This window comes from Camellia sinensis, chromosome 4 (assembly GCF_055761805.1).
Source record: "Camellia sinensis isolate YWXY chromosome 4, ASM5576180v1, whole genome shotgun sequence".
NCBI classification, from domain to species: domain Eukaryota; kingdom Viridiplantae; phylum Streptophyta; class Magnoliopsida; order Ericales; family Theaceae; genus Camellia; species Camellia sinensis.
In genome coordinates this window covers 87,933,321-87,960,171 of record NC_138964.1, presented here as the reverse complement: position 1 = coordinate 87,960,171, position 26,851 = coordinate 87,933,321, and the positions used below count along the sequence as shown (strand labels likewise).

The 26,851-nt window shown below is 37.8% G+C and overlaps 1 protein-coding gene across 1 annotated transcript; it reads left to right on the top strand.

The window, feature by feature from the left end:
• Positions 1 to 10,413: 10,413 nt before the first annotated feature.
• On the top strand, positions 10,414 to 14,815 carry LOC145823873 (uncharacterized). Its single transcript, XM_082923418.1, has 4 exons — positions 10,414 to 10,542; positions 10,686 to 11,657; positions 11,760 to 13,509; positions 13,626 to 14,815. The coding sequence occupies exons 1-4, from the start codon at positions 10,414 to 10,416 to the stop codon at positions 14,813 to 14,815; spliced, it is 4,041 nt and encodes a 1,346-aa protein (XP_082779544.1).
• The last annotated feature ends 12,036 nt before the right edge of the window (positions 14,816 to 26,851 follow it).

Here is a 26,851-nt window from a genome sequence, read left to right as displayed (position 1 = left end):
CAAAGAAGGGGATTTGGTGATGAAAGACATCCGAGCTCCCATCCATGACCCTAGGGGCAAGTTCAGACCTAATTGGACTGGTCCTTACATCATCAAGTCAATCTGGTCGGGCGGAGCTGTCATTCTTATGGATCTGGTGAAATCGATCATCTCCTGCATGGTGTATCTCTCTGTGATCCTCATATATGTAGAAGGCGGCATCAGAACTATCGGCTCGGGCAAGCCGAGGCTCTGGCGTAGAAATCGCTCCCCTAAGAACCACGCTTGACAAATCGGGCCCTTGAGCAAGATCCGAAATTGGAAAGCCTCCCAAGCGCCGACAAACTAATCTCTGACCCCGTCAGGCATCACTGCCCAGCACTGCCAGGTGATCTATAAATAGTGAATATACAGATTATTAGCTGTCATTAGATATGCAATGTGAAGTAGAGCTGAAATAACTGTAAGGTTTGAGTTACCTCTGCTGCGGTCACGGTGTCGAAGAATCGACGAAAAAATGAGAAGGACTCCCGGAGCCTACACTGGCGTCTCCCGTCATACCTGTGAAAGTACGGCACAACATGTGGCATCTCCACCTCTGGCTCTGGGGCAAGCCTCGGAAAATAGGCGTACAACCATAGCTGCAGAAGGGGGAAGGACAACAGTGAGTATACCACAGACGAATACAGATGATATAGAAAGCAGATTGTGTATATAGTATACAGAGAATAAAATGCAGAAGGTAGACAATGTGTGTAGTGTGCCATAATGTAAAGCAGAAAGCAGATTGTGTGTAGTACAGTGTACGGTGTATGCAGTGTACAGAAAATGCGAAGCAGAAGACATAATGGGAAATTCAAAACAGAAGGGTAGGGCATACCTCCTAGGCCCTCCAGTAGCGTCCTAGTAAATGCTTGCTTCGGTGGGAGGTGGAGCTCATATACCCGTATAGTGTAGCCAAGCCTGCGCTGCCCTAGTCGTAGAGCCGGACACGAGACAGGTCTACCAAGGCGCTTATCAGGTAAAGCCCAATGGTGTTTGCCCGGTCGGCGAACAGAGTAATGCCAAACAGGAACATCAGGAAACCTCAAGCATACTGCTCGGTCTTCTCTCTCGTCTCTGGTGCTGTCCTTCTAAAATAATATGAGAACCATGTGTATCAGACCATCCCTGAGCGAGAGATGGGTGGGCAAGTCCCCAGAAGGTAGATCTGAGCGGCCTCCCACTTGCCTATGTCTGTGTCGTAAGGAATCGGATGACCTCCTACCGCTATGCCAGTGAGCATAGAGAAGTCAAAGGGAGTCATCGTCATCTCCCCTGCGATAGAGAAGTGAAAGGAATCGGTGGTATCCCACCACCTCTCTAACAAAGCGCCCAGTAGAGGCCGGCTCACTATGAGACGTGAGAGCCCTATGCAAAATGCGCCGAAGCCGGCCTCGTCAATGATATGGCTAACAACGTCGGGAAGCTCCATGTACCACTCCCTAGCGGAGGTGGTCCTGTATCCTCGAATGGGGCGTGAATCCCCCTGTGATTAGGACAAGCAGATTCAAGGCAATGTAAGAAATATAGTGCAAGAATGTGTTGAGGATGAACATATGAAAGACAGTGAGATCTATGCAAGAAATGCAAAGTACATTGCAAAAAATGAGGGCACAGTGTATACCTCGGAGGAGCCATGAGATAAGTGTGACTCCGGCTCGCGCAGTAAAAGGTCCGCGCGAGCGCCCCGTACAAACCCCCTGAACTGACGGATGCTATCGGGAGGCAACACGTGTATCTCGGGATGATACGTCGCTAGGTCGAAAGGTCGAGTGCTGAGCGGTAGTGGCTCAAACTCTGGATCACCCATCTCCATCTCTGGAGGAACTCCGTCGTGTGGGATGTTGTCCGTCATCTCAAGGGAAGATGAGAAAATGGTCGAAAATGGGAAAAATGGGCGGAGAATGCCAAAAGTGAACAAAATTCAACTCTGAGAGAGGAAAAATGGAAAAAAAGGTCAAAGCTCGGAAAAGGGCACCGAACTCAAGGGTAACTCGAGGGAAACAAACCTGGAGTGGTGGAAATCAAGAAAGAAACACCGAAAGCAACTTTTAATCGGTTCAAAGTGGTCTAAACTATGAGGGTTTAGCGAAGGAAATGTTTACGGGGTGTTGGAAAATGCGTGGAATGCTCGGATCTAAGAAGTAAAATGGTCTAGAGTGAGAGGAGAAGAATTTTCGGGCTTGAGGTAGCATGGAAAAAGGGTTTGGAACCCTATACTTAAAGACCCGTAGTGAAATGCCGAAACTGCCCTGAATCTGTCATCGATGGCCAACCGGCCACTAATGGTGGCCGATGGCCACCATTTGTGGCCAATGACATTCTTTTGTGGCCGATGGCTTCCCAGTGTGGCCGACAAGCCTCCAGTGCTCTCCTTGGATGTTTTTCTGTTGTTTTATGCCCTAACCCTCAAGAAAGTGCAATGAAAGTACACTTTTAAGCTCAAAAGGCCTTTGCAGAAGCTCCAGACCATGTTTTCAGTGTGTGATACTCAACACGTGCGAGGTGTATCCTTTTAACTTGTTGCAACTCCTCCGAAAGGTAAGTTGGAGGTTGTGATCGAGTTGTTTTTACCGTGTACCTCTTTGTCATTTCATAGAATGTGCCTTTCACATAAGGTCTTACATAGTCTCTTGTTCGCATAAAGCATGCATCTTGTACTTTAGCACAGAGCGTGCTTCTACTTGGGCATTAAATACGCGTTTTGAACTTTCGTGCGTAACATGCTTGGCATAAGATATGTATTGTCGTTATCTCGCATGGAAAGTGCTCTCTTGGCATTGCATTGTATATGCTCTCGCATTTGCATGAAATAACTGTTGTATAGAGCATGAGTTTGCTAGTATCGCATAAAACATGCATTTGTTAATCTTGCATGGAGCATTCCACAACTTTCACTTGCATAGAATATGCGCTTCTCACTAGCATAGAACGTGCATTTGTTAATCTTGCATGGAGCATGCCCTTCTCATCTTGCATAGAATATGCACTTCTCATGCTTGCATAGAATATGCGCTTCTCACATTCGCATAGAACATGTATCTTGTACTTTAGCATAGAACATGCTATTAATCTTGCATAGAATATGCATTCTTATCTTGCTGTATCTGTTAAGTCTCTTTCTTATGCAGGCACGATATTGTATGTACGGTTCATTCAAAGCTGGTGCAACCAGACGATATTATATGTACGGTTCATTCAGAGGGATTCCGGGTAAGATCATTTTAGCCCCCTTCAACTCCTTGTTTTGTTTAGAAGTACTCGGGTACGCCTGATGATTACACCACACACCTCTTTGGTTAGAAACATTAGGACGTGTGCCCGATGTTTATACCACCCCCCGGTTAGAAGTGTTTGGAATGTGTTCCGACGCTTATACCACCTCTTTGGTTAGAAACATTGGGACGTGTGCCCGATGTTTATACCACCCCCCGATTAGAAGTGTTTGGAACGTGTTCTGATGCTTATACCACCTCTTTGGTTAGAAACATTGGGACTTGTGCTCGATGTTTATACCACCCCCCTGGTTAGAAACGTTTGGATCGTGTTCCGACGCTTATACCACCTCTTTGGCTAGAAACATTGGGACATGTTCCTGATGTTTATACCACTCCCCGATTAGAAGCGTTTGGAACGTGTTTCAACGCTTATACCACCTCTTTGGTTAGAAACATTGGGACGTGTGCTCGATGTTTATACCACCCCCCCGGTTAGAAACATTTGGAACGTGTTTCAACGCTTATACCACCGTGTTTTGGTTAGAAACATTGGGACGTGTTCCGATGTTATACCACCCCCTCGGTGTTTACACCATCCTCTTTTCCTCTCGTGTGTGGTGCGTCAGGACGCTTTGGTGAAAAGCATTCGGACGGGTTCTGATGCTTTTATTGCTCTTTGTTTTGGGTTACATAATATTTGGATGTGTTTCAATTGTTATCATGTGCTCTCTTTGGTTTGGAACCTTGGGATGTGTCCTTGGGTTCACACCATTTCTTTCCTCGTGTGTGCTATACGCTGGAATCTTGTTTGCCACCTCAGGTGCGCCCGATGTTTGTGTTGTTCTTTGCCTTTTTTGCGTAATGCGTAGTTAATATTGCATAATTTTCTTACATCCTTTCCGCATGAAATGTGGTTTGGTTCATAATTCCCCTGTGTAGCATGTTTGTTTACTTGTTTATGTATGAGTTTGATGTAGCATTTCTTTGCATAACATTTGCATCTAGATGTTTCGTTACAGTCTGATTGCATGATCATAAGTTATGTTCTTGCATCGTGCATGTCATTTGCATCTTGTCCCATAACTACGCTGGTTTGATTCCTTGCAAAGGGATACGTAGGCAGCCTGTGGACGCAACTATTCTTTGTTTTTGCTTGCTTGTTGTCTAAGTCTTTGGCCTTGTCAAAAATGGGTCGTCTCTGGGCTTTGACATCCACTCTCGTCCTCAAGACTTGGACGTTATCGTTTGAACACCCGATGATTGTGCTTGCTCGTGTTCATTTTGAGTCCCTGAAGGTCTCGGCCGAGTGCTTTGCCTTGGAGCCTCTAATCTTGTCTGTTTTGTTCTTGGTTGTGGACCGAGAGCTTGTTGCTTCAATTCTGGAAGAGAGGGTGGTCAGTCGGCCATCCTTATAGCTTGCCGGCCATGACTTGTGCCTGTCGGCCACCAGTGGTGGCCAGTCGGCTATGTTGATGGCTGGTCGGCCATTGATGATGGCCGACGACCATTTTTCTCCTTTTTCAGATATTTATTTGCCATCTGCGCCAGTTGTTGTTCACTGTTGCTCATCTCCATACACGTGTATGGAGGGATGAATACAAGCCTTTAGCTTGATTTTCTATATATAGGGGGCTCTCTCCCCCATTTTGAGAGGTTGGATAATTTTTGAGCAAATTTTCTCGCTCTCTCTCCTCTTGTTTTGTGCTTAATAGTTGATTTTCTCTACACTTTTGCACAAAGACCCCTAACCAAACATCCTCATCTTGGAGCTGAGCTTCTTTGAGGCTTAGTTTGAGCTCTTAAGGGTGGTTTTAGCTCAGAATTATGACTGTTTTGTGCTGTGCTTCAAGAGGTATAGGACTTGCCTTGTAGGCTTTATTTTGATTACTTGTTTAGCCATCTTTTTATACTGTTTTTGGCCTAGTTTTCAACTACAAAAAACTCTGATTTTTGAAGCTTAATATGGTAGCTTGAAGTCATTTTGTGGTAAGGGGTTGTCCACCCTTCTTGTTGCATAACTATGAAACTTTTTGCACCATCTTTTAGCATATTAAAATCAAACTTTTTGAAACTTTAAACCACTAAAATTCAGAGTTATTTCAGTGGTGGAAAGCATGTTTTGAAGTCCAAAAATGGAGGGGTTGGCCTCCCCTTCTTGTGTCTCACTTGCATGCCTAGTTAGCATCCTATGGTAGCATGTTTTTGTGGTTTAACTTAGCTTAATTCAAGTATGTTTTATCTAGTGTTTCAACTAGTTTTAGCATTGTTTTGGGCTATCTTGGTCATATGAGCCTTGTTTTGCATAGTTATAGTGCAAATAGCTTCACTAGCTTGGCATTCTAGCCCTTCAAACTTGATTTGCTTGAGTTGGTTGCATGTTGAAGTGTCTTTTTACATGTAATTTCAGTGTTTATAGCTCTGTCACATGCTCATTTGCTTCACTCTTTCATTTCTTTTTTAGAGTTGCTCTTGAGTCTTGTTTGCAAGCTAACATGTGAGCATGTTTTTCTAGCCTTTTGTGCCTTAATCTCAGCAAGTTTTAGCCATTGTTTTGGCATATTTTAACTCTGTTCTAAGTTGGTTTGGTCAGTTGAGGCTTGTATTGCATGGCTATAGTGTAATGGTCTTCACTAGCTTAATGAGTTAGGCTCTTAAACATGACTTGCATGTGTTGCTTGCATGATTTGATGTCATTTTACATGCCATGTCAGCACTAAAATATCTACAACCTCCCTCTATTCTTCACTCTTTACTTTGTTTTGAAAGTGGCTTTGAGCCTCTTATTGGCTTGAGTGTGGAATTGAGACCCTCATGCCTAATGGTTTAATTCCTTTAGGAGTTCATTACCAACAGCATGAGGCCTCTTTCATGCTCAAGGTACTTATGGCTTAAGCCCTCTTTCCATTAGAGGACTTTCATCTTTTGGACTTAACCGGTTAAAGAATGGATCGGTAATTAAATTGAGTAAATAAAACATGACAAGTAAAACTTGAGCAAGTTAAGCATGTTCTGTTGCATTGCATGTGTTTGGATCGGATGTTAATCCAAACACAAGGAAAATGGGACGTTTCATACTCAAAGTGATGAAACGTGCCACTTTTCTTAGTCACCGTCACCCTTGATCATACATGATAGGGTGGTGGTTGTTTTGGTCTTGTTTGTGCATTCATTGACCTTGTACAAGCTTGGTTCTCTAGCCATCATGCATTGAAAATGCTTGGTTGATGGCTTGAGAGCCATGAGCTACACTCCTTTGAGCTTGAGAGATGATAAGGAGGATAGCAGTACATATATTTCTTGAGAATGCATTGTTTTGCCTCTGTTTTCTCTTTGTTGCAGCAAAAGAAGAAGTCCAGAAAATGGAGTGGCCGACCGGCCACTTGAGCTAGCCGATCGGCTAGTTGTTATGGTCAACAGCCACCTTTTGTAGCCGACCGGCCACCAGTGAATTTTGCCCAAATGTGTTCCTACGTTGGAGCAGAGGCAATCTGGAAGTTGGTACAATTTTTGGTGATCAAATGAGTGCAAACAGAGGCATCCGATGGCAAGACAAGGGCATTTTCGGGTGGAGCAACCGAGTATGCATGCATCCCTCGCCCTCGAGGCCATTTAATTGCTTTAGTTAGTTAGCGTAGCTAATTATTCAATTCAAGTGTTGTAATTAATAAGTTCAATTTGGTTTGTAATATTTTATCTAGCTTAGAATAGTTAGTTAATTTGTCTCAATTGTTGTAATATTTAATTAGCTAGAATAGTTAATTAGTTTTTTTTGTTGTAATAATTAGCTTAGTTTAGTGTAGCTTAGCTTATTCATTCAGACCCTCCTTCGCGAAGGCACAATGTAGTACTAAGTGTGCGTGCGTGCGTGTGTGCGTGTCTTCCAACGCCATGTCTTTCTCCCTTTTATTTATCCGCTTTTGATGGTTAGATTAGGGACATTTTCAATTAGCATACCTTATGCTTGCGTGTTTGCATCATTCATTTATCTTGCATGCACCAAGGTTCGACGCATTATACAAACTACATCGCAAATTCAATACTTATTTGAATACGTGTTTTAAAGCATGTTATCAAATTGTATCATATGCCATATTAGTAGCCGAGCCTATTAATTGCATTATTGCATGTGTTGCACTAGGCATCTTGTATAGTTAGGATCATGCATTCTTTCTAACTAAGCTTTTGTTTTGGCTTGGAGTACTCGGTGAGTTTTATGCTTTAGCATGCTTGCATGAGTGTGATTGCCATATTTTCATGTTTCGCATGCTTGCCATGAGTCTATTTGCTTAAATGATTAACTGCATGAATGCCTGTGGATGAAGGCTTGATTGTTTGAATTGGAACAATTCGGCGGATGTGAGTTTTAAGCCCCTTTTGCGAAGTGGCAAATCATGTTTTAAGCCCGCTTGAGGTGGCAAATCCACATTTTAAGCCCACTTGAGGGTGACAAATTCAAACCATTTTCGAAAACAAACATGAGTTAATTTGTTCCAATTCTCGCGATTTTAGTCTATACTTGCTTGTGTGCATCACATAGTAAAGTTAGCTAATAACTAGATAAGAACACATGAGGTTTATAAAACAACATATCATGCTTAATAGAGGCCGATCCTTTGATCGGGCGAACGGAGGTGCTCATTTTAGGACCTTCCCCTCTCGTACCCAAGTTCCCGAGCCGAGGCAACTTTGGTGATGACGGACACGTAGCCTTTGGCACGAGTTAGGGTTTCCTAAATTTTCCAAAAATAAAATATTTAGGTGGTGACTCTGTAATCTGGCAAAGCAGTCCAGTTTTGATATTATTTGATTCAAAATCTGAATTTCCAAAATGATTTGCCGGATTAGACTCTTTGGTGTTTATCAGTTTTACATTGCACTTTGTGAGACTAGATTTAGAACCGTGACAAGAGTCCGAACTGTAGGACCAAATCGAGCTCTCCCAAAGGGGGCTCGAAGAAAGTCAAGCTACATTTACTGGGAATTTACTGAATAGTTTACTAAGTAATGTACTGAGTAATTTACTAGGTAATTCGTTGGGTAATTTACAGAGTAATTTTCTGGGAACTTATTGAATACTTTACAAAGAACTTACTTGGAATTTACAGAGTAATTTGCTAAGAATTTACTAGGAATTTACTTAGTAATTAACTAAAAATTTAATTAGAAATTTACTGAGTAATTTACAAAGTAATTTACTGAGAATTTACTTAGTAATATACTGCGAATTTACTGAGAATTTACTGCGAATTTACTAAGTGATTTACTGAGAATTTAATGGGAATTTACTAAGTAATTTATTAAGTAATTTACTGAAAATTTACTGAGAATTTACTAAGTAATTTACTGAGAATTTAATGAGTAATTTACTTAGAATTTACTGGGAATTTCCATGGAATTTACTATGTAATTTACTGAGAATTTTCTAGGAATTTACTGAGAATTTACTAGGAATTTACTTTTTACTAAGTAATTTACCGTGTAATGTACTGAGTAATTTACAGAGTAATTTACTGGGAATTTACTGAATAATTTACCAAGAATTTCGTGAGAATTTACTGAGTAATTTACTGAGAAATTACTGAGTAATGTATTGAATAATTTACTGAGAATTTACTGAGTAAGTTACTGAGAATTTACGGGAAAATTTATTGAGTAATTTAATGAGAATTTACAAAGCAATTTAATGAGTACTTTATTGAGAATTAACTGGGAAATTACTGAGTGATTTAGTGAGAATTTACTGAGACTTTACTGAGTAATTTACTGAGAATTTACACAGAATTCATTGAATAAGTTACTGAGTAATTTACTGTGAATATACTGGGAATTTTCTGACAATTTGCAGAGAATTTACTATTTACTGGGAATTTACTGAGTAATTTACTTAAAAATTACTGAGTAACTGAGTAATTTACTAGGAATTCACTGAGTACTTTACTGGTAATTTACTAAGTAAGTTACTGAGTAATTACCTGGGTAATTTACTAAGAATTTACTAAGTAATTTATTGAGTAATTTACTGAGGATTTACTGAATAATTTATAGAGAATTTTTTGAGATTTTTTTGGGAATTTACTGAGTAGTTTATCGAGAATTTGCTGATTAATTTACTATGAATTTACTGATTAATTTACCGAGTAATGTATTGGGAATTTACCGAGAATTTACTGAGAAATTTACTGAGAATTTACAAGGAATGCATTGATTAGTTTACTGAAAATTCACAGAGTAATTTACTGCGAATTTACTGACTAGTTTACTGAGAATTTACTGGGAATTTACTAAGTAAGTTACTAAGAATTCACTAAGTAATTTCCTGAGTAATTTACTAAAAATTTACAGAGTAATTTATAGGGAATTTATTGCGAAATTTGCTAAGTAATTTACAGAGTAATTTTCTTGGAAATTACTGAGAAATTACTGGTAATTTAATGAGTAATTTACTGAGGATTTATAGAGTAATTTACTGAATAATTTACTAAGAATTTCCTGAAGATTTACTTTGAATTTTTTGAGAATTTACCGAGTAATTTACTTAGAATTTACTGAGAATTTAGTGAATGATTTACTGAGTAATTAATTGAGAATTTACTAAGAATTTACTGGGTAATATACTGAGAATTTACTGCTTAATTTACTAAGGATTTACTGAGAATTTAATGGGAATTTACTTAGTATTTTACAGATTAATTTTCATAGAATTTACTGAGTAATTTATCGAGTAATTTACTGGGAATTTATTGTGGAATTTACTGAGAATTAACTGAGAAATTTTTTGAGTAATTTATTGAGAATTTTCTGAATAATTTATGGAGAATTTACTGGAAATTTACTCTGAAATTTAATGTTAATTTACTGGGAATTTACTGAGTAATCTATTTAAAATTTTCTAGGAATTTAGTAAGTAATTTACTGAGATTTTACTGGAAATTTACTAAGTAACGTACTGAGTAATTTGCTAAGAATTTACTGAGTAATTTTCTAAGAATTTGCTTGGAATTTATTAAGTAATTTATTGAGAATTTATTAAGTAATTTACTGAGATTTTACTGGGAATTTACTAAGAATTTACTGAGTAATTTATGAAGTAATTTACTGAAAACTTACTAAGAATTTACTGAGTAATTTACTAAAAATGTACTGGAAATTTACTGAATAAGTTACTAAGAATTTAATGAGAATTTACAATAATGCCCCAGCTCGTCGTCGAGGCTTTCGGGTTTCTCGAAGGCATACTCTGGTGGAAATTGCGATTGAAGAAGCTGGTGTTCACTCAGATCGGGCAGCCCTCATGACCATACCGGTAAGTCCATGTACCCCCGGAACTGACCTCTTAGAATCATCTCCTTCTATTCCTACTCAGCTTGTAATTCCGTGTGTTGAGGCGGTGGTGGCTGGCCCTAAACAGCCACAAGGTCCATGTTAATCCTGAGCTGGAATTGTCAGGGGGTGGGGCGACCCCTGACATTCCAGATCCTCCAAGGGTTGTGTCGAACCCATCGTCCTCAAATAATTTTCCTCATGGAGACGAAAAATAATCAATTGAAACTGGAAGCTATCCGACGGCGGCTCCGGTATCCAAATCAAAGTTATGTGGACCCTGTGGGCCTTTCGGGAGGATTAGCTTTGTGGTGGTTGGATGAGGTACATCTACAGATTAGTTTTAAGTCGGCAAATCTCCTTAATTGCCATGTCTCTGATAATCTCCATCATTCCCCGTGGCTAGCTACTTTTGTTTATGCACCCCCTAGATGGACGGACAAGAGGGTATTCTGGCAAGTTTTACAGGCAATTGCACAGGACACCCATGACCCTTGGCTCTGTATTGGTGATTTTAATGAAGTGGGGCTGTCTTGGGAGAAACAAGGCAGAGTTGCTTGTAACCGTGCGAGGATAGAACATTATCAGAGGTTCTTATCGGAGTGTCAACTTATGGATCTTGAATACAAAGGCACCCCTTATACCTGGACTAATAACCAAAAAGGCATCTGCAATGTCAGGGAGCGGCTGGATAAAGCTTTGGTAACTGTTAATTGGAGACTTTTATTCCCCTATGCTCAAGTTCATCATGAGCTCTTTCTCGGCTCGGACCATTGTCCCCTGCTTCTTCATTGCCAAATTCCTCCAAGGAAAGTGCCCCACCAGTTCAAGTTTGAGTCTATGTGGACAACCCATCCTGAGTGTGAAGAAATTATTAAGGCAAACTGGCTGAAATTCCAACCGGGTTCTCCAATTTCTAAAGTTTGTTTCAAGCTCCAAGCCTGTCAACGAGGCCTGTCAGAATGGAGTAAGCTAGCCTTTGGAAACAACCGAGCCAGATTGACGGCTCTGAAAACCAGACTTCATCAACTACAGCTTCTCCCCTACTCAGATTCCAACGACTCCCATATTCGTCTCGTGCAAGCTGAAATTGAGATGGTTTTACTAAGGGAAGAAATGTTCCAACATCAGAGGTCTTGAATCAATTGGCTCAGTTATGGGGATCGTAACTCGGCTTTCTTTCATGCTTCGGTTGTCCAGCGTAGGCAGAGAAATCAATTGGTCAAGCTTAAACTAGATAATGGCGTCTGGTTAGAGACTGATAGTGCCATTAATGCTCACCTCTCCTCTTACTTTTCTCACCTTTTTCAAGCAAAGGGACCTAGAAATTTTGAGGACGCTTTGGCAGCGGTGAATTTGTCTGTGACTCATTCGATGAATGAAGCTCTTTTAAGGCCAGTCGATGATGATGAAGTCAAGCTTGCAACCTTTCAATTGGGTCCTTTAAAAGCCCCAGGGCCTGATGGGTTTCCCGGTCTGTTTTATCAGAAGCATTGGCATGTGGTCGGCTCCGAAGTGTGCAAGGCGGTTCGTACCTTTTTCCATACTGGCCGTTTGCGCGAAGGTGTAAACCACACTCACCTTATCCTTATTCCCAAAGTGCATGCCCCGGAAAAACTAAGTCAGTTTCGACCTATCAGCTTATGCAACTTTTTCCTGAAAATCATCACAAAGGTGCTGGCCAACCGATTAAAGGTCTGTATCAAGCAACTTATCTCCCCTCAGCAAGCGGCTTTTGTGCCTGGCCGCCTCATCCAAGATAGCATTCTAATTGCACACGAGGCCTTTCACTTTTTAAAACATAAGAAGCAGGGGCGCAGGGGTTCTATGGCTCTGAAACTCGACTTTAATAAAGCTTATGACCGTATTCAATGGGACTTCTTACAAGCTACTCTTCTTCGTTTGGGATTTCATCACAAATGGGTTCGCTTGGTCATGGAATGTGTGACTACAGTGGAGTTCTCAGTGTTCGTAAATGGCGAGAGGCGTACCTCATTTACTCCCTCATGTGGGCTTCGTCAAGGTGACCCACTCTCACCATATTTGTTCCTCTTGGTTGCTGATGTGTTTTCTACTTTACTTCATCAAAGTCTTCTTTCCCATGCGATCACGGGAATCCGGATGCGTAGGACTTGTCCCCCACTATCACATCTGTTTTTTGCCGATGATGCCATTATTTTCTTTAAGGCTGAGCATTCTGAAGGCCTTCATATTCTGGATATTTTACGGATCTATAGTGAGGCATCTGGCCAAATTCTGAATTTTGCTAAATCTGGAGCTCTTTTCTCGGCTAACACCTCAGTCAGTGCTCGTCAGGCCTTGTGTCTTCTATTGGGTGTTTCTGAAGCTAATCCTAAAGCCAAATACCTGGGCCTCCCAGCCTCATGGGGCAAATCTAAGACTGAAGCCTATAGTTTTCTTCTGGAGAAAGCGTTGCTGAAATTACAAGGGTGGAAATCCAACTTATTATCTCCAGCAGGCAGAGAGACTCTCATCAAGGCAGTTGTTCAGGCTATCCCCTCTTACGCGATGGCCTGTTTTGAGCTCCCTCAAGTGTTTTGCTCTAAGCTCAACAACTTTATTCGTAATTTTTGGTGGAAGGGAGATCCGGAAAATAGGGGCATCTGTTGGGCTAAGTGGACACATATGACTAATCCGAAATCGGAAGGGGGTATGGGATTGCGTGATTTTAAAGATTTTAACCTCGCCCTTCTGGCCAAACAGGGCTGGAGATTACTGTCTAATCCGGACTCCTATTGGGCTCGAATGTACAAGGGACTTTATTTCCCTCATTCTTCCTTCTTACAAGCTACTAAGGGCTCAAATGCATCATGGGCATGGAACAGTCTGTTAAAGGGTCGCGAGTTGATTCAGGCTGGTATTCGGTGGCAAGTACAATCTGGCCAGCAGATTCGTCTATGGGAGGATCCGTGGATTCCGTCCCTTAAAGGTTTCAAAATCCTTTCAGCAAAGCCCCCACCTGCGATGTTCTGACGGTGGCAGACGTAATTGATCAGGTTCATAAGTCTTGGCATTTGGACCCACTGTTGCACTGTCTTTCTCCAGCCGAAGTTGCAGCCATATCAGTTATACCTATTGCCATGGAAGGACGTGATGATTCGGTCATTTGGCACCACAACAAGTCCGGCCTCTACTCAGTTAAATCAGGATATGCTCTAGCCAGATCGCTTAGGGACCGGTCCTCGGATACCTCTCCCTCATCCTCTATATCCCTCGTCCATAATATGTGGAAGATTATTTGGAGATTAGAGACTCCACCCAAAATTCGGCACTTTTGGTGGAAGGCTTGTCATAACCTCCTTGCAACCAAAGCTGGTCTTTTCAGGCGCAAATGTGGCACTTCAGCGGTCTGCCCAATCTGTCTTTCTGCAACTGAAACAGTGGAACATTTGTTGTTTGATTGCTCTTGGTCCAAAGCTGTGTGGTTTGGAAGTTCACTTAACCTTCGGATAGCCCTTGGCTCAATTCCTAATGTGTCTCAATGGACCAGTGATATCATTAGCCAAGCCTCCTCCCTCTCTGATGCCAAGGCCTCTCTCAGCAAAATTGCCATTGTGGGTTGGTTCATCTGGAAATCGAGGAACGAGTTCGTCTTCAATAATATCCCAGTGGATCCTTTGGCAACACTCCATCGAATTGCTCACTCATGGACTGAATCGGCAGACCTCTTCAGCACTATCACCCCTCAAGAACAACGGCCTACTTCTCTGCCCTCTTCCCCTGTCTCAGGCTGGATACCAGCCAGCTTTGGTTCCTTCAAGATAAATTGCGATGCCTCTTTCTGCCAACGGAACTCCATGGCTGCCATTGCAGCAGTTGCTCGGGATTCCAATGGCCAACTAATTGATGGTAATGCCAGGACTGTTTCGGCCTCTTCAGCCTCCCAAGTTGAGGCTTGCGCTGTCCGCATGGCTTGCCTTATGGTTAAGGCCCATAACTTGTCCTTTGTGGAGATTGAGAGTGACAACCAAATGGTCATCAAGCTGTGTGTTTCAGAACAGGTACCTCCCTGGGAGTTGAGTGCCATTATTATGGATATTCGCTACTTCGCTTCTGTCTATCATCTCTCCTTTTCGTGGACTCACAGATCCAACAACCGGGTAGCACATTGGGTGGCCACATCCCAAGCCTCTCAGGTTCTTCCTGTATCCTCGGCAGGGTTTCCACCAGATAGTCTCTTATCCTTATTATCTACTGATGTATCTCCTGCTAATGCAGCCTCTGTTGTTGGTTAATAAAATGTTTCGTGCCTTTCAGCTCAAAAAAAAAAAAAAAAATTTATTGAGAATTTATTAAGTGATTTATTGAGAATTGACAGGGAATTTACTGAGTAATTTAGCCAATATTTTTCGGTGAATTTACACAGAATTTATTGAATAATTTACTGAGAATTTACTGATTAATTTACTGAGTAATTTAATGAAATTTACTGGGAATTTACTGAGTAATTTACTGAGAATTACTAGAAATTTACTAAGTAAATTATTGGGAATTTCTTGAGCAATTTGCTGAGAATTTTCTGAGTAATTTACTGAGAATTTACTAGGTAATTTATTGAGAATTTGCTAAGCAATTTACTGAGAATTTACGGGGAATTTACTGAGTAATTTATTGAGTAATTTATTGAGAATTTACTGGGATTTTACTGAGTAATTTACAGAGAATTTACTGGGAATTTACAAACTAATTTACTGTGTAATTTTCTGAGAATTTACAGATAATTTACAAAGAATTGTCTTGGAATTTACTGAGTAGTTTACTGAGAATTTGCTGAGAATTTACTAACTAAGTTACTGAGAATTCACTGGGTAATTTCCTGAGTAATTTACAAAGAATTTATTAAGTAATTTACTAAGCATTTACTGGAAATTTACTGAAAATTTTTCAACAATTTACAGAGAATTTACTGAATAATTTACTGAGAATTTACTGAGTAATTTATTGGGAATTTATTGAGAATTTTCTGAGTACATTACTGAGAAATTTATTGGGAATTTACTAGATATTTTCTGTGTAATTTCATGGGGATTTACTGAGTAATTTACTGAGAATTTACTGAGTAATTTATTGACTATTTACTGAGGATTTTCTTGGAATTTACAGAGAATTGACTGAGTAATTTATTGAGAATTTAATGAGTGATTTACTAAGTAATTAATTGAGAATTTACTGAGTAATTTACTGAGAATTTACTGAAGATTTACTAAGTAATATATGGAGAATTTACTAAATAATTTACTAGGAATTTATTGGGAATTTTCTTAGTAATTTACTGAGAATTTGTTGAGAATTTACTAAGTAATTTATCGAGTAATTTACTGGAAATTTGCTGTGTAATTTACTGAATATTTACTGAGAATTTACAGGGAATTTATTGATTAATTTACTGAGTAATTTACTGGGAATTTAATGTGAATTTAATAAGTAATTTGCTGAGAATTTATTGAATAATTTTGTTAGAATTTATTAGGAATTTACTGAGTAATTTATGGAGAATCTACAGAGTAGTTTACTGAGAATTTATTATTAAGTTATTGTGAATTTACTTGGAATTTACTGATAATTTACAGAGTAATTTACTGAGAATTTTCTAAGTAATTTACGAGAAATTTATTGAGTAATTTACTGAGTAATTTACAAGGAATTTACTTGGAATTGACAGAGTAATTTACTGAGAATTTAACGAGAATTTATAAAGAATTTACTGAGTAATTTACTGAGAATTTACGGGGAATTTATTGAGTTACTTACTGAGAATTTACTTTAAATTTATTGAGTAAGTTACTGAGAATTTACTGAGTAACTTGAAATTTACTGGGAAATTACTGAGTGATTTACTGAGAATTTACTAGGACTTTACTGAGTAATTTACTAAGTAATTTACTGAGGATTTACTCGGAATTTACTGAATAATTTACTAAGTAATTTACTGAGAATCGACTGGGAATTTTCTGACAATTTCCAAGGAATTGACTGAGTAATTTACTGAGAGTTTACTGAGTAATTTACTGGGAATTTACTAAGTTACTGAGAATTTATTGAGTAATTAGCTGAGTAATTTACTGAGAATTTATTTAATAATTTACTGAGTAATTTGCTGACAATTTACGTGGTAATTTACTGAGAATTTACTGAATAATTTATAGAGAATTTATTGACTAATTTACTAAGATTTTATTGAGAATTTACTAACTTATTGAGAATTTACTAAGAATTTGCTGATTAATTTACTGAGAATTTACTGGGAATTTACTGAGTAATTTAACAAGTAATTTACTCAGAATTTACTGTATAATTTTCTTAGAATTTACTGAGAAATTTACTGACAATTTATAGGGAATGCACTGATTAGTTTACTAAGAATTTACTAAGTAATTTACTGGGAATTTACTGAGTACTTTATTGAGAATTTGCTGGGAATTTACTGAGTAAGTTACTAAGAATTCACTGAGTAATTTACTAGGAATTTAGAGAGTAATTTACTGAGAATTTACCTAGAATTTACAGGGAATTTTTTGAATAATTTATTGAGAATTTACCAAAAATTTTGTGGGAATTTACTAAGAATTTACTAAGTACTTTATTGGGAATTTACTGAGAATTTACTGGCAATTTACTGTGTAATTTTCTGAGTAATTTATTAAGGATTTACTGAGTAATTTACTTAGTATTTACTAAGAATTTACTGAGTAATTTATTGAGAATTTACTGGGAAATTTCTGAGTGATTTACTGAGTAATTAATTGACAATTTTCAGAGTAATTTACTGAGAATTTACTCGGAATTTACTGAGTAATTTACGAAGAATTTACTGAGTAATTTACTGGGAATTTACATAATAATTTATTGACAATTTACTGAGTAATTTATTGATTAATTTACTGAGAATTTACTAAGTAATTTACCGAGTAATTTACTGGGAATTTACTGTGTCATTTACTGAGAAATTTACTGAGAATTTACATGGAATGTATTGATTAATTTACTGAGAATTTACTAAGTAATTCACTAGAAATTTATTGAGAATTTAATGTGAATTTATTAAGTAATTTGCTGAGAATTTACTGAGAATTTATTAGGAATTTACTGAGTAATTTACGGAGAATTTACTAGAAATTTATTGAGTAATTTACTAAGAATTTATTTAGTAATTTAATGTGAAGTTACTGGGAATTTATTGAGAACTTACTGAGAATTTACTAAGAATTTAGTAGGCATTTACTGAGTAATTTAATGAGAATTTGCTGATTAATTTACAGGGAATTTACTGAGTAATTTATTGAGTAATGTACTGAGTAATTTATGAGTAATTTACTAAGGATTTACTTGGAATTTACAAAGCAATTTACTGTGAATTTACTGGCAATTTAGAGAGTAATTTACTAAGAATTTACTGAGAAATTAACAGAGAATTTACTGAGGAATTTACAAAGCAATTTACTGAGAATTTACTGAGTAATTTTCTGAGTATTATACTGAGTAATTTACTGAGAATTTACTCTGAATTTACTGAGTACTGTATTGAGAATTTACTGGGAATTTACAAAGTAAGTTACTTAGAATTTACTGAGTACTTTGCTTAGAATATATTAGGAATTTACTGAGTAATTTACTAGGAATTTACTGAGTGATTTACTGAGAATTTAATGGGAATTTACTGAAAATTTATTTGGAATTTACTAAATAATTTACTGAGAATTTACTTAGTAATTTACTTAGAGTTTATTTTGAATTTACTGAGTAATTTATTGAGAATTTACTAGGAATTTACTGAGTAATTTACTGAAAATTTACTAGGAATTTACTGAATAATTTACTGTGAATTTACTAAGTAATTTTCTTGGAATTTACTGAGTATTGTACTGAGTAATTTACTAAGAATTTATGGAGTAATATACTGAGTAATTTACTGATAATTTACTTAATAAGTTACTGATAATTTATTTTGAAATTTACTGAGTAATTTACTGAGGAATTTACTAGTAATTTAGTTAGAATTTACTGGGAAATTACTAAGTAATGAGAATTTATTGAATAATTTACTAAGAATTTACTAAATAATTTACTAAGAATCTACTGGGAATTTACTGAAAATTTACTGAGTAACTAAGTAATTTACTGAGTAATATACTAAGTAATTTACTTAGAATTTACTAGGTAATTTATTGAGAATTTACTAAGTAATTTACTGAGGATTATTGCGTAATTTCTCGAGAAATTTATTAAGAATTTATTGAGTAATTTATAGAGAATTTACACGTAATTTACTGAATAATTTACTGAGAAGTTACTAAGTAATTTACTGAGAATTTATTGGGAATTTACTGAGAATTTTCTGAGTACTTTACTGAGTAATTTATTAGGAATTTACCAGGAATTTACTGAGAATTTACTAGCAATTTACTGTGTAATTTATGGAATAATGTACTAAGGATTTACTGAGAAATTTACTGAGGATTTTCTTGGAATTTACTGAGAATTTATTGAAAATTTGCTAAGCAATTTACTGAGTAATTAATTGAGAATTTACTGTTTAATTTACTGAGAAATTACTTGGAATTTACTAGGATTTTATTTAATAATTTACTGAGAATTTAGTGATTAATTTATTGAGAATTGCTTAGTATTTACCAGGAATTTACTGAGAATTTACCAAGTAATTTACTTAATAAATTATCGAGTGATTCACTGAGAATTTACTGTGTAATTTACTGAGAATTTATAGGGAATGTATTGATTAATTTACAGAGTAATTTATTTGGAATTTAATGAGAATTTAATGCCAATTTACTAAGTAATTTGTTGAGAATTTACTGAGCAATTTAATTAAAATTTATTGAGAATTTACGAAGTAATTTACAGAGAATTTACTAGAAACTTATTGAGTAATTTATTGAGAATTTATTTAGTAATTTAATGTGAATTTACTGAGAATTTTTGATAATTTACTGAGGAATTTACTGGGAATTTACTGAGAATTTATCAGTAATTTTCTGGAATTTACTGCATAATTTACTGAGTAACGTACTGAGTAATTTGCTGAGTAATTTACAGGAAATTTACATAGTAATTTACTAAGAATTTACTGAGAGTTTACTGGGAATTTACTTAGTAATTAACTGAAAATTTTTTGAGGAATTTTCTGAGTAATTTACAAAGTAATTTACTGAGTAATTTACCATGTAATGTATTGAGTAATTTACTGACAATTTACTAGGAATTTACTGAGTGATTTACTGATAATTTAATGGGAATTTACTAAGTGATTTATTGAGAATTTATCAGGAATTTACTGAATAATTTACCGAGAACTTGCTAAGTAATTTACTGAGTAATTTACTTAGAATTTACTGGGAATTTACTGAGAATTTCTAGGGAATTACTAAGTAATTAACTAAGAATTTACAGAGTAATTTACTTAGAATTTACTTTTTACTGACTAATTTTCTGAGTGATGTACTAAGATATTTATTGGGAATTTACTGTGTAATTTAATCAGTAATTACTAAGAATTTATTGGGAATTCAATGAATAATTTACTGATAATTTCCTGAGTAATTTACTGAGAATTTATGGAGTAATTTACTCAGAATTTAATGTGTAATTTATGGAGAATTTACTGGGAATTTACTGAGAAATTACTGAGTATGTTACTGAGAATTTACTGGGAAATTTACAGAGTAAATTACTGAGAATTTATTAGGAATTTACAGAGTAATTTACTTAGTAATTTACTGAAAATTAATTGGGAAATTAGTGAGTCATTTACTGAGAATTTACTGGGACTTTACTGAGTAATTTACTAAGAATTTACTCGGAATTTACTGAATAATTTGCTGAGAATTTACTGAGTAATTTATTGAGAATCTACTGGGAATTTTCTGAGAATTTCCTTGTAATTTACTAAGTAATTTACTGAGAATTTATAGAGTAATTTAGTGACTAATGTACTGAGAATTTATCGAGTAATATACTGAGTAATTTACTGATAAATTACTGAGTAACTTAGTAATTTACTGGGAATTTACTGAGTAAGTTACTGAGAATTTACTAAGTAATTACCTGGGTAATTTACTGAGGAATTAAGTAATTTACTGGGAATTTACTGAGTATTTTACTAGGAATTTGCTAAGTATGTTACTGAGTAATTTACCGAATAATTTACTGGGAATTTATTGTGTAATTTAATGAGAATTTACTGAGAAATATTCTAAGAATTTATAGAGAATGCACTGATTAGTTTATTGAGAATTTACTGACTAATTTACTGGGAATTTACTGAGTAGTTTACTGAGAACTTACTGGAAATTTACTGAGTAAGTTACTAAGAATTCACTGATTAATTTCCTGAATAATTTACTAAGAATTTATTGAATAATTTTTTGGGTAATTTATTGAGAATTTATTGGGAATTTACTGAGTAAATTTTTGAAAATTTATTGAGTAAATTACAGAGTAATTTACAGAGAATTTATTGAGAAATTTGTTGACTAATTTACAAATAATTTACTTCGAATTTACTTGCAATTTACTGAGTAATTCACTGAGGATTTATTGAGTAATTTACTGAAGATTTACTTTGAATTTACTGGGCTATTTACTAAGTAATTAATTGAGAATTTACTGAGTAATTTACTAAGAATTTACTGAGTAATTTACTGCTTAATTTGCTGAGAATTTACTAGAAATTTTCTTAGTAATTTACTGAGTAATTTACTGATTAATTTATTAAGAATTTACTTGGAATTTTTTGATAATTTTCTAAGTAATTTACCGAGTAATTTACTGTGGAATTTACTGAGAATTTACTAAGAAATAATCTGAGTAATTTATTGAGAATTTATTGAGTAATTTATTGAAAATTTACTTAGTAACTTAATGTGAATTTATTGTCAATTTACTGAGAATTTACTGAGAATTTACTTAGAAATTTACTGAGTAATGTACTAAGTAATTTGCTGAGAATTTACTAAGTAATTTCCTAAGTAATTTAAAGAGTAATTTGCTGGCAATGTACTGAGTAATTTACTAAGAATTTACTGGAAATTTATTAAGCACTTTCTTAAGAATTCACTGAGAATTTACCGAGTAATTTATTGAGAATTTACTGAGTAATTTATTGGAAATTTTCTGAGTAATGTACTGTGTAATTTCTTAAGAATTTACAGAGAATTTGTTAGGAATTTACTGGGAACACCTAAGTGTCTGACTCTATTGGTCATAGTTTCCTGCTGTTGCGGCTAGTGCTCGTTTGTGCGTGCGTGAACCAACCCAACAAACAAGGAAAGGATGCCTCTCAGGGCATCTGAGAATGATTCGAGCCGAATGAAGGGAAACTCTGATGTACAATTTGTTTTTTTTTTTTTTTGGGAGGAGGAGGGGAGGGAAGGAGCCCGACAGGGTCCCCCTACTAACTTGGCCCGGGCCTAAGTGAAAGTGAAGCGGTGAGCCTACCCATCCCAACCAGGGGTATGCTGGGATTCGCGAATAGCAGCACCTTACGATGTTCATGACCAATTGGATTCTGATGTACCAGTAGGTACCAGAGGAGATCGCTATGATCGTTACTGTATTCGTATCGAAGAGATGCGACAAAGTGTTCGGATCATTGTGCAATGTCTCAATCAAATGCCTAGTGGCATGATCAAAGTTGATCGTAAGCTATGTCATCCATCATGATGTCGAATGAAATTATCCATGGAATCGTGCGCCGTGTGAAACATAGATCATCGCCGTTCTTAACTGAGACTCAGGTTAAGCTCCATCTTGGAACCTTGTGGGGTTAGGAGTAAAGCATCTCAAGGTTGGCGCATCTCGTTGGGCATGGAGAAGCAATGGGAACCCCAATTTCTTTCTTTAAAGCCGTTTCTTTTTCTGTCCCCCCGCCTCGGCATAGCGCCTTGCTTCTGGTTCTTCAGAAGAATCAACTGACTTCTCCCTTCTTCATTGATCTAAGGGAAAAGGAACCGTCTACCAGTTAGGAAGCTAGACATCAAGTGGGTGGCTTGATGAGGATAACTAAGCTGACACGCCGGAGTTGGCTATTGGCACAACAGGGTGGTGCCTTACCGCACCGCAAGCTGACTCACGGTAGCGTTTGTGGTGGTGCTTCAGGATTCCAATGTATTGCGTCCAAGAGCAGAACAAGCTTGCCGGCGGACCACTGCCGTCCCATTCTTGAGTGAGATGGACCACAGCCATCTTATCCACTGAACTAGCTAGAAGCTATCGCTTCGGGTCGAAGCACTAAAAGAAAAGGACAGGGAAACGCGGCGGCATAGGAACCATGGGACCCCCTACTAGTAAAGGGAAAACGCCAGCTGAAAAAGCCTTTTTCCTTTTTAATAAAAAGAAGGTAAGCTTCATAGCTCTAACCTAGAAAAGGGGCGTTGATGCCCTTTGTATAGGTTGGGTTGCTGGATATGAGATCCTTGTAGTAGGCTGGACCAACATCCAGCCGAGAGAGGGCAGTCTTTAGAAACAATAGGTTGGGAAAGCAAGAGAACGCTTTGTTTTTTCTTATATTCTTCCTGCCCTAGGAGTAGGAGTAGCACAAAAAGAGGGATTAGCATTATTGACCCAATGATAAACCACTAACACCTTTCTCGTTAGGGCTTCGCGCACTGGAAAAATGCTCTAGTGACGGGAAACCAGCCACTAGTTACAAAGCTCTAATAAGGTATCGAGAGGGCTATCATAGTAAGGGGCGAAGCAATTACCCCGATTTGTAAAGTACCTCTCTTTCTATTTAGGGTGTTAAGGCGAAAAATGGCTTGATGAACCGTTCCGTTCGCCATGCACCGGACCCATTCACTTGCTTATCGTAGAGGCTGTAAGTACACAGTGGCCCACAACTATGAATAGTATAGTGGGGTTGAAACACAGGAGTGCTCGCCCCTTCTTTCAAGCAGGCCACTTTTTCCAGAACGCAGTCTGGGATAACCGTAACCGTGTATATATAGAAATATATCTTTGATGCTGTCATTTCAAAATGTCTGCTTCAACCACTGTTTCACCTCCCAAAGAGCAAAGTTGGCTTGATGAGCAGAGATGAGGAAGCGGGAACAAGAAAACCAATAATATCTTTTTTGTCCTTTTACTTCAGGGGCAAAGAGAAGCGCTTTTGCTGCTGAGAAAGTGAACGGTCAGCGCGAAGGTTCAAGACTTAGTTGGGCGTTAGTGAAACGAAATGAAGCGTCAGTAGCAAAGCTGACAACGCAAGGCGTTAGCGAAACGTCATTCTCATAGTGAGGCGCTTCGAGTTAGTGAAGCGCTGTAGTAACGCCGAAGCCCTATGTGCTATAATGTTGAGCCAAGGATGCTCCACTTTATCTATAGAAGCAGTCAACTGAGTTCTGAACAAATTAGCTCCTTGGTAATGGCTCAATCTATAGATAGAAAGCCCTATGATGGGAAACTACCACATTAGGTTTGGAGAGAGATGGGACCAGTTATATAATAGGGGGAGCAGATGCAAGCTTTTTCTTTCAATAGCTGGCCAAATGACTACAGGATCATCGATCTACTCTACCTCAATTCACCATTTCGAACTTTATATAGAAGGTTTTTCCGTACCAGCTCCTTTTACCTATACCGCAGTTGAAGCACCTAAAGGAGAATTTGGTGTCTTTTTGGTCTGTAATGGAAGCAATCGTCCCTACCGTCGTAAAATAAGAGCACCTGGCTCTGCCCATTTACAAGGACTCGATTCTATGTCCAAACATCACATGCCAGTAGATGTGGTCACCATCATAGGTGCTCAAGATATTGTGTCTAGAGAGGTGGATAGATAGGACTACTAGTTGCTTGATCAGGACCCTAGCTTTATTGCGAGCCAAAAAACTTGATGGATGAGATCTATTTAGTAGAGAAAACCCACATTCTTTGAGCTTTGGCCTCTCTCTCTCTTGAATCTAATTGCGCTGAAGACTTGAAAGGAATTCTCGGGGAGCTTTGGCTTGTTTACTAGCTCACTCACTTGCTTGCCCCTTTTCAGTAGGGGAGGTTATTGATCATCATTGTGATACAAAAAGGGCCCTATAGGATTAGATGGACCAGCCCCCGGGGAAGCGACTGGATTAGCGAGCGACACAAGCGGTGCTAGTGGTTGGTTTACGGATGAGCCTGTGTCCTCTGTTTCCCAAGAAGACTCCAGAAATATATCGATATCACGGGTGTCCTCCTTCTAGCTGGAGGTGCTTGAACCCCCTGAGGGAGCCATCATATTAGTTAAGCCCTCGCCTGTGAGCACCGCTTGTAAAGCAAAGCCTATAGTCAAGGCAAGCCTTGCTGAGCACCAACAGCCCACCCCTCTTAGAGCAAAGGATAGAGCTTGCCCCACAAGAGAGAAAACAACTCTTTCTGACTGTAAAACACCACCAGGATACAATAAAAAGACTATAGAAGCAAGGCATAGGAAAGGTATGACGATTCTTCTATAGTTTGAAGAATCTGTCAATAAATGATGAACTCCATTATACAGATGATAGGACAGGGCTAAGGCAATAATCTCGACGGAGATTAGGATGAGCTTTGATGAATAAAATAAGAATTGGTAGAAATTCACATAGGTGAAGCAAATCAAATCTATTTTCAAACAAAGAAGATAAAAAAACAAAACCATTGTGGCTAGGAAAGCTCGGAGATTCTATGGGAAATTGGAAACGTCGAAGTGAGTTGTGGCTTATAAATAGGAAGATGAGGAGATAACGGGCGAAGGATATTCATGATTGGACTTATGTTCATTCGCTCGGGAGAGAGGTATACCGGGAAGAAAGAAGCCCTTATCGGATTTGAACCGACGATTGAAGCCTATTTCTTAGGACTAGAGCGTGACTCTTGTTTTTAAAGCACTAAGTTAATTATGGAATCTCAAATGTAGCTCGCGAAAGCTACTTTCTTTTACTTATGAAATTAGATTAGATATCCAAGAGTGTTGTCCCTTTTTTTCTTTTCTCTTAGATGAGAGCAAGCCTGCCTCAAACAAAATGATAAAAAAGGGGGGCGGACTTGGTTCGCTACAGGACAAGGGCTAAACTGGGATCATTCCATCCCAAAGGCGGGAAGAAAGGGCTTCTTTTAGTTTTAGCTCATTGTCTGATGAAGAGTCCTATAGCTAGTCTATTACACTACTTGGATTTGTATCTTGTATAATGGGAAGCCCCTCTTCGTCTATTGCTCGGGCGATAGCAGCAAACTGCAGGCTCGAGAGACCTCCTTGCTTGAAAGAAAGAAGGGAAGAGTGACTCTCTTACTTACGCAATTAGTAGGACACGAAGGAACAACCTACTTGACTTCTTTCTTCCGTCGTTGACCTATGATCAATGGTTGGACCATGCCCTTGCCTTTAAGCCCACCCACTACCAACCTCTTAATGTTGGGATATCAGTGGTTGCCACCTAGCACCCGCTTCACTTACAGAATTAGTGTAATGGGAAGCTACCTGCTTGAAAGAGCTAAAAGCACACCGAACCTTCCCCTTTTTTACTTGAAGAAAGTAGATCAAGGGGTGGAAATTCCTAAAAGAAAAGAAGGATTCGGAAAGGCCGGATTCTGGCCCATTACTTGGGGCAGTTCAAGACCGATTACTAGCCAATTTCAACAGAGTAGTTAGACATATGAGACACCTAACCCATTACTTGGGAATGGAGCGCAGGGAAAGAAAAGTCACTTGACGATCTAACAGCGCACTTAAGGTATACCACTAATTAAGATAAAGAGCCCCCTGGGGGAGACTTCCTTCGATAAAGGGTAGGGAAAGCTAACTCACTTATAGAGCTACTAGTGCGGGTCAGGCTTTCTATTTGCTTATTCTCGTGAACAAAGAAACTCCATAGGGGAAGGCCTGACTCTATTCCTGACTAAAGGAAGGAAAGCTAGCTAGGCAGACTAGAAAGAAAGAGCGGATAGGTTTAGTAGAGAGATCAGGTGCCCTTGACCCTCATTTGTGTATCATACTAGTGCGCTATTGGGCCTAATATCTATTCTCTTAGTTTCATAGACGCCTTTCCTACTAGTAGGATGGGAATGACAAAAACAAAGAACCTAGTGAGTAGGATAAGGATAGAAAGGTTGGCACTTAGAACTTAGATCATCTCATTCCATACGTGCGGATGGAATGGAGGGATGGGCTTTATACTTATAGATAGAGCTAGGTTTTCAATCCAGCTATCCCTTTTGCTTGGAAAAGTTCTGTTAGGTTCTTAGTAGAAACTCCTCAGAGGGGGTAGGAGAACTGATTATTTTCCTGTATTTGTTCAACAAAGAAACCA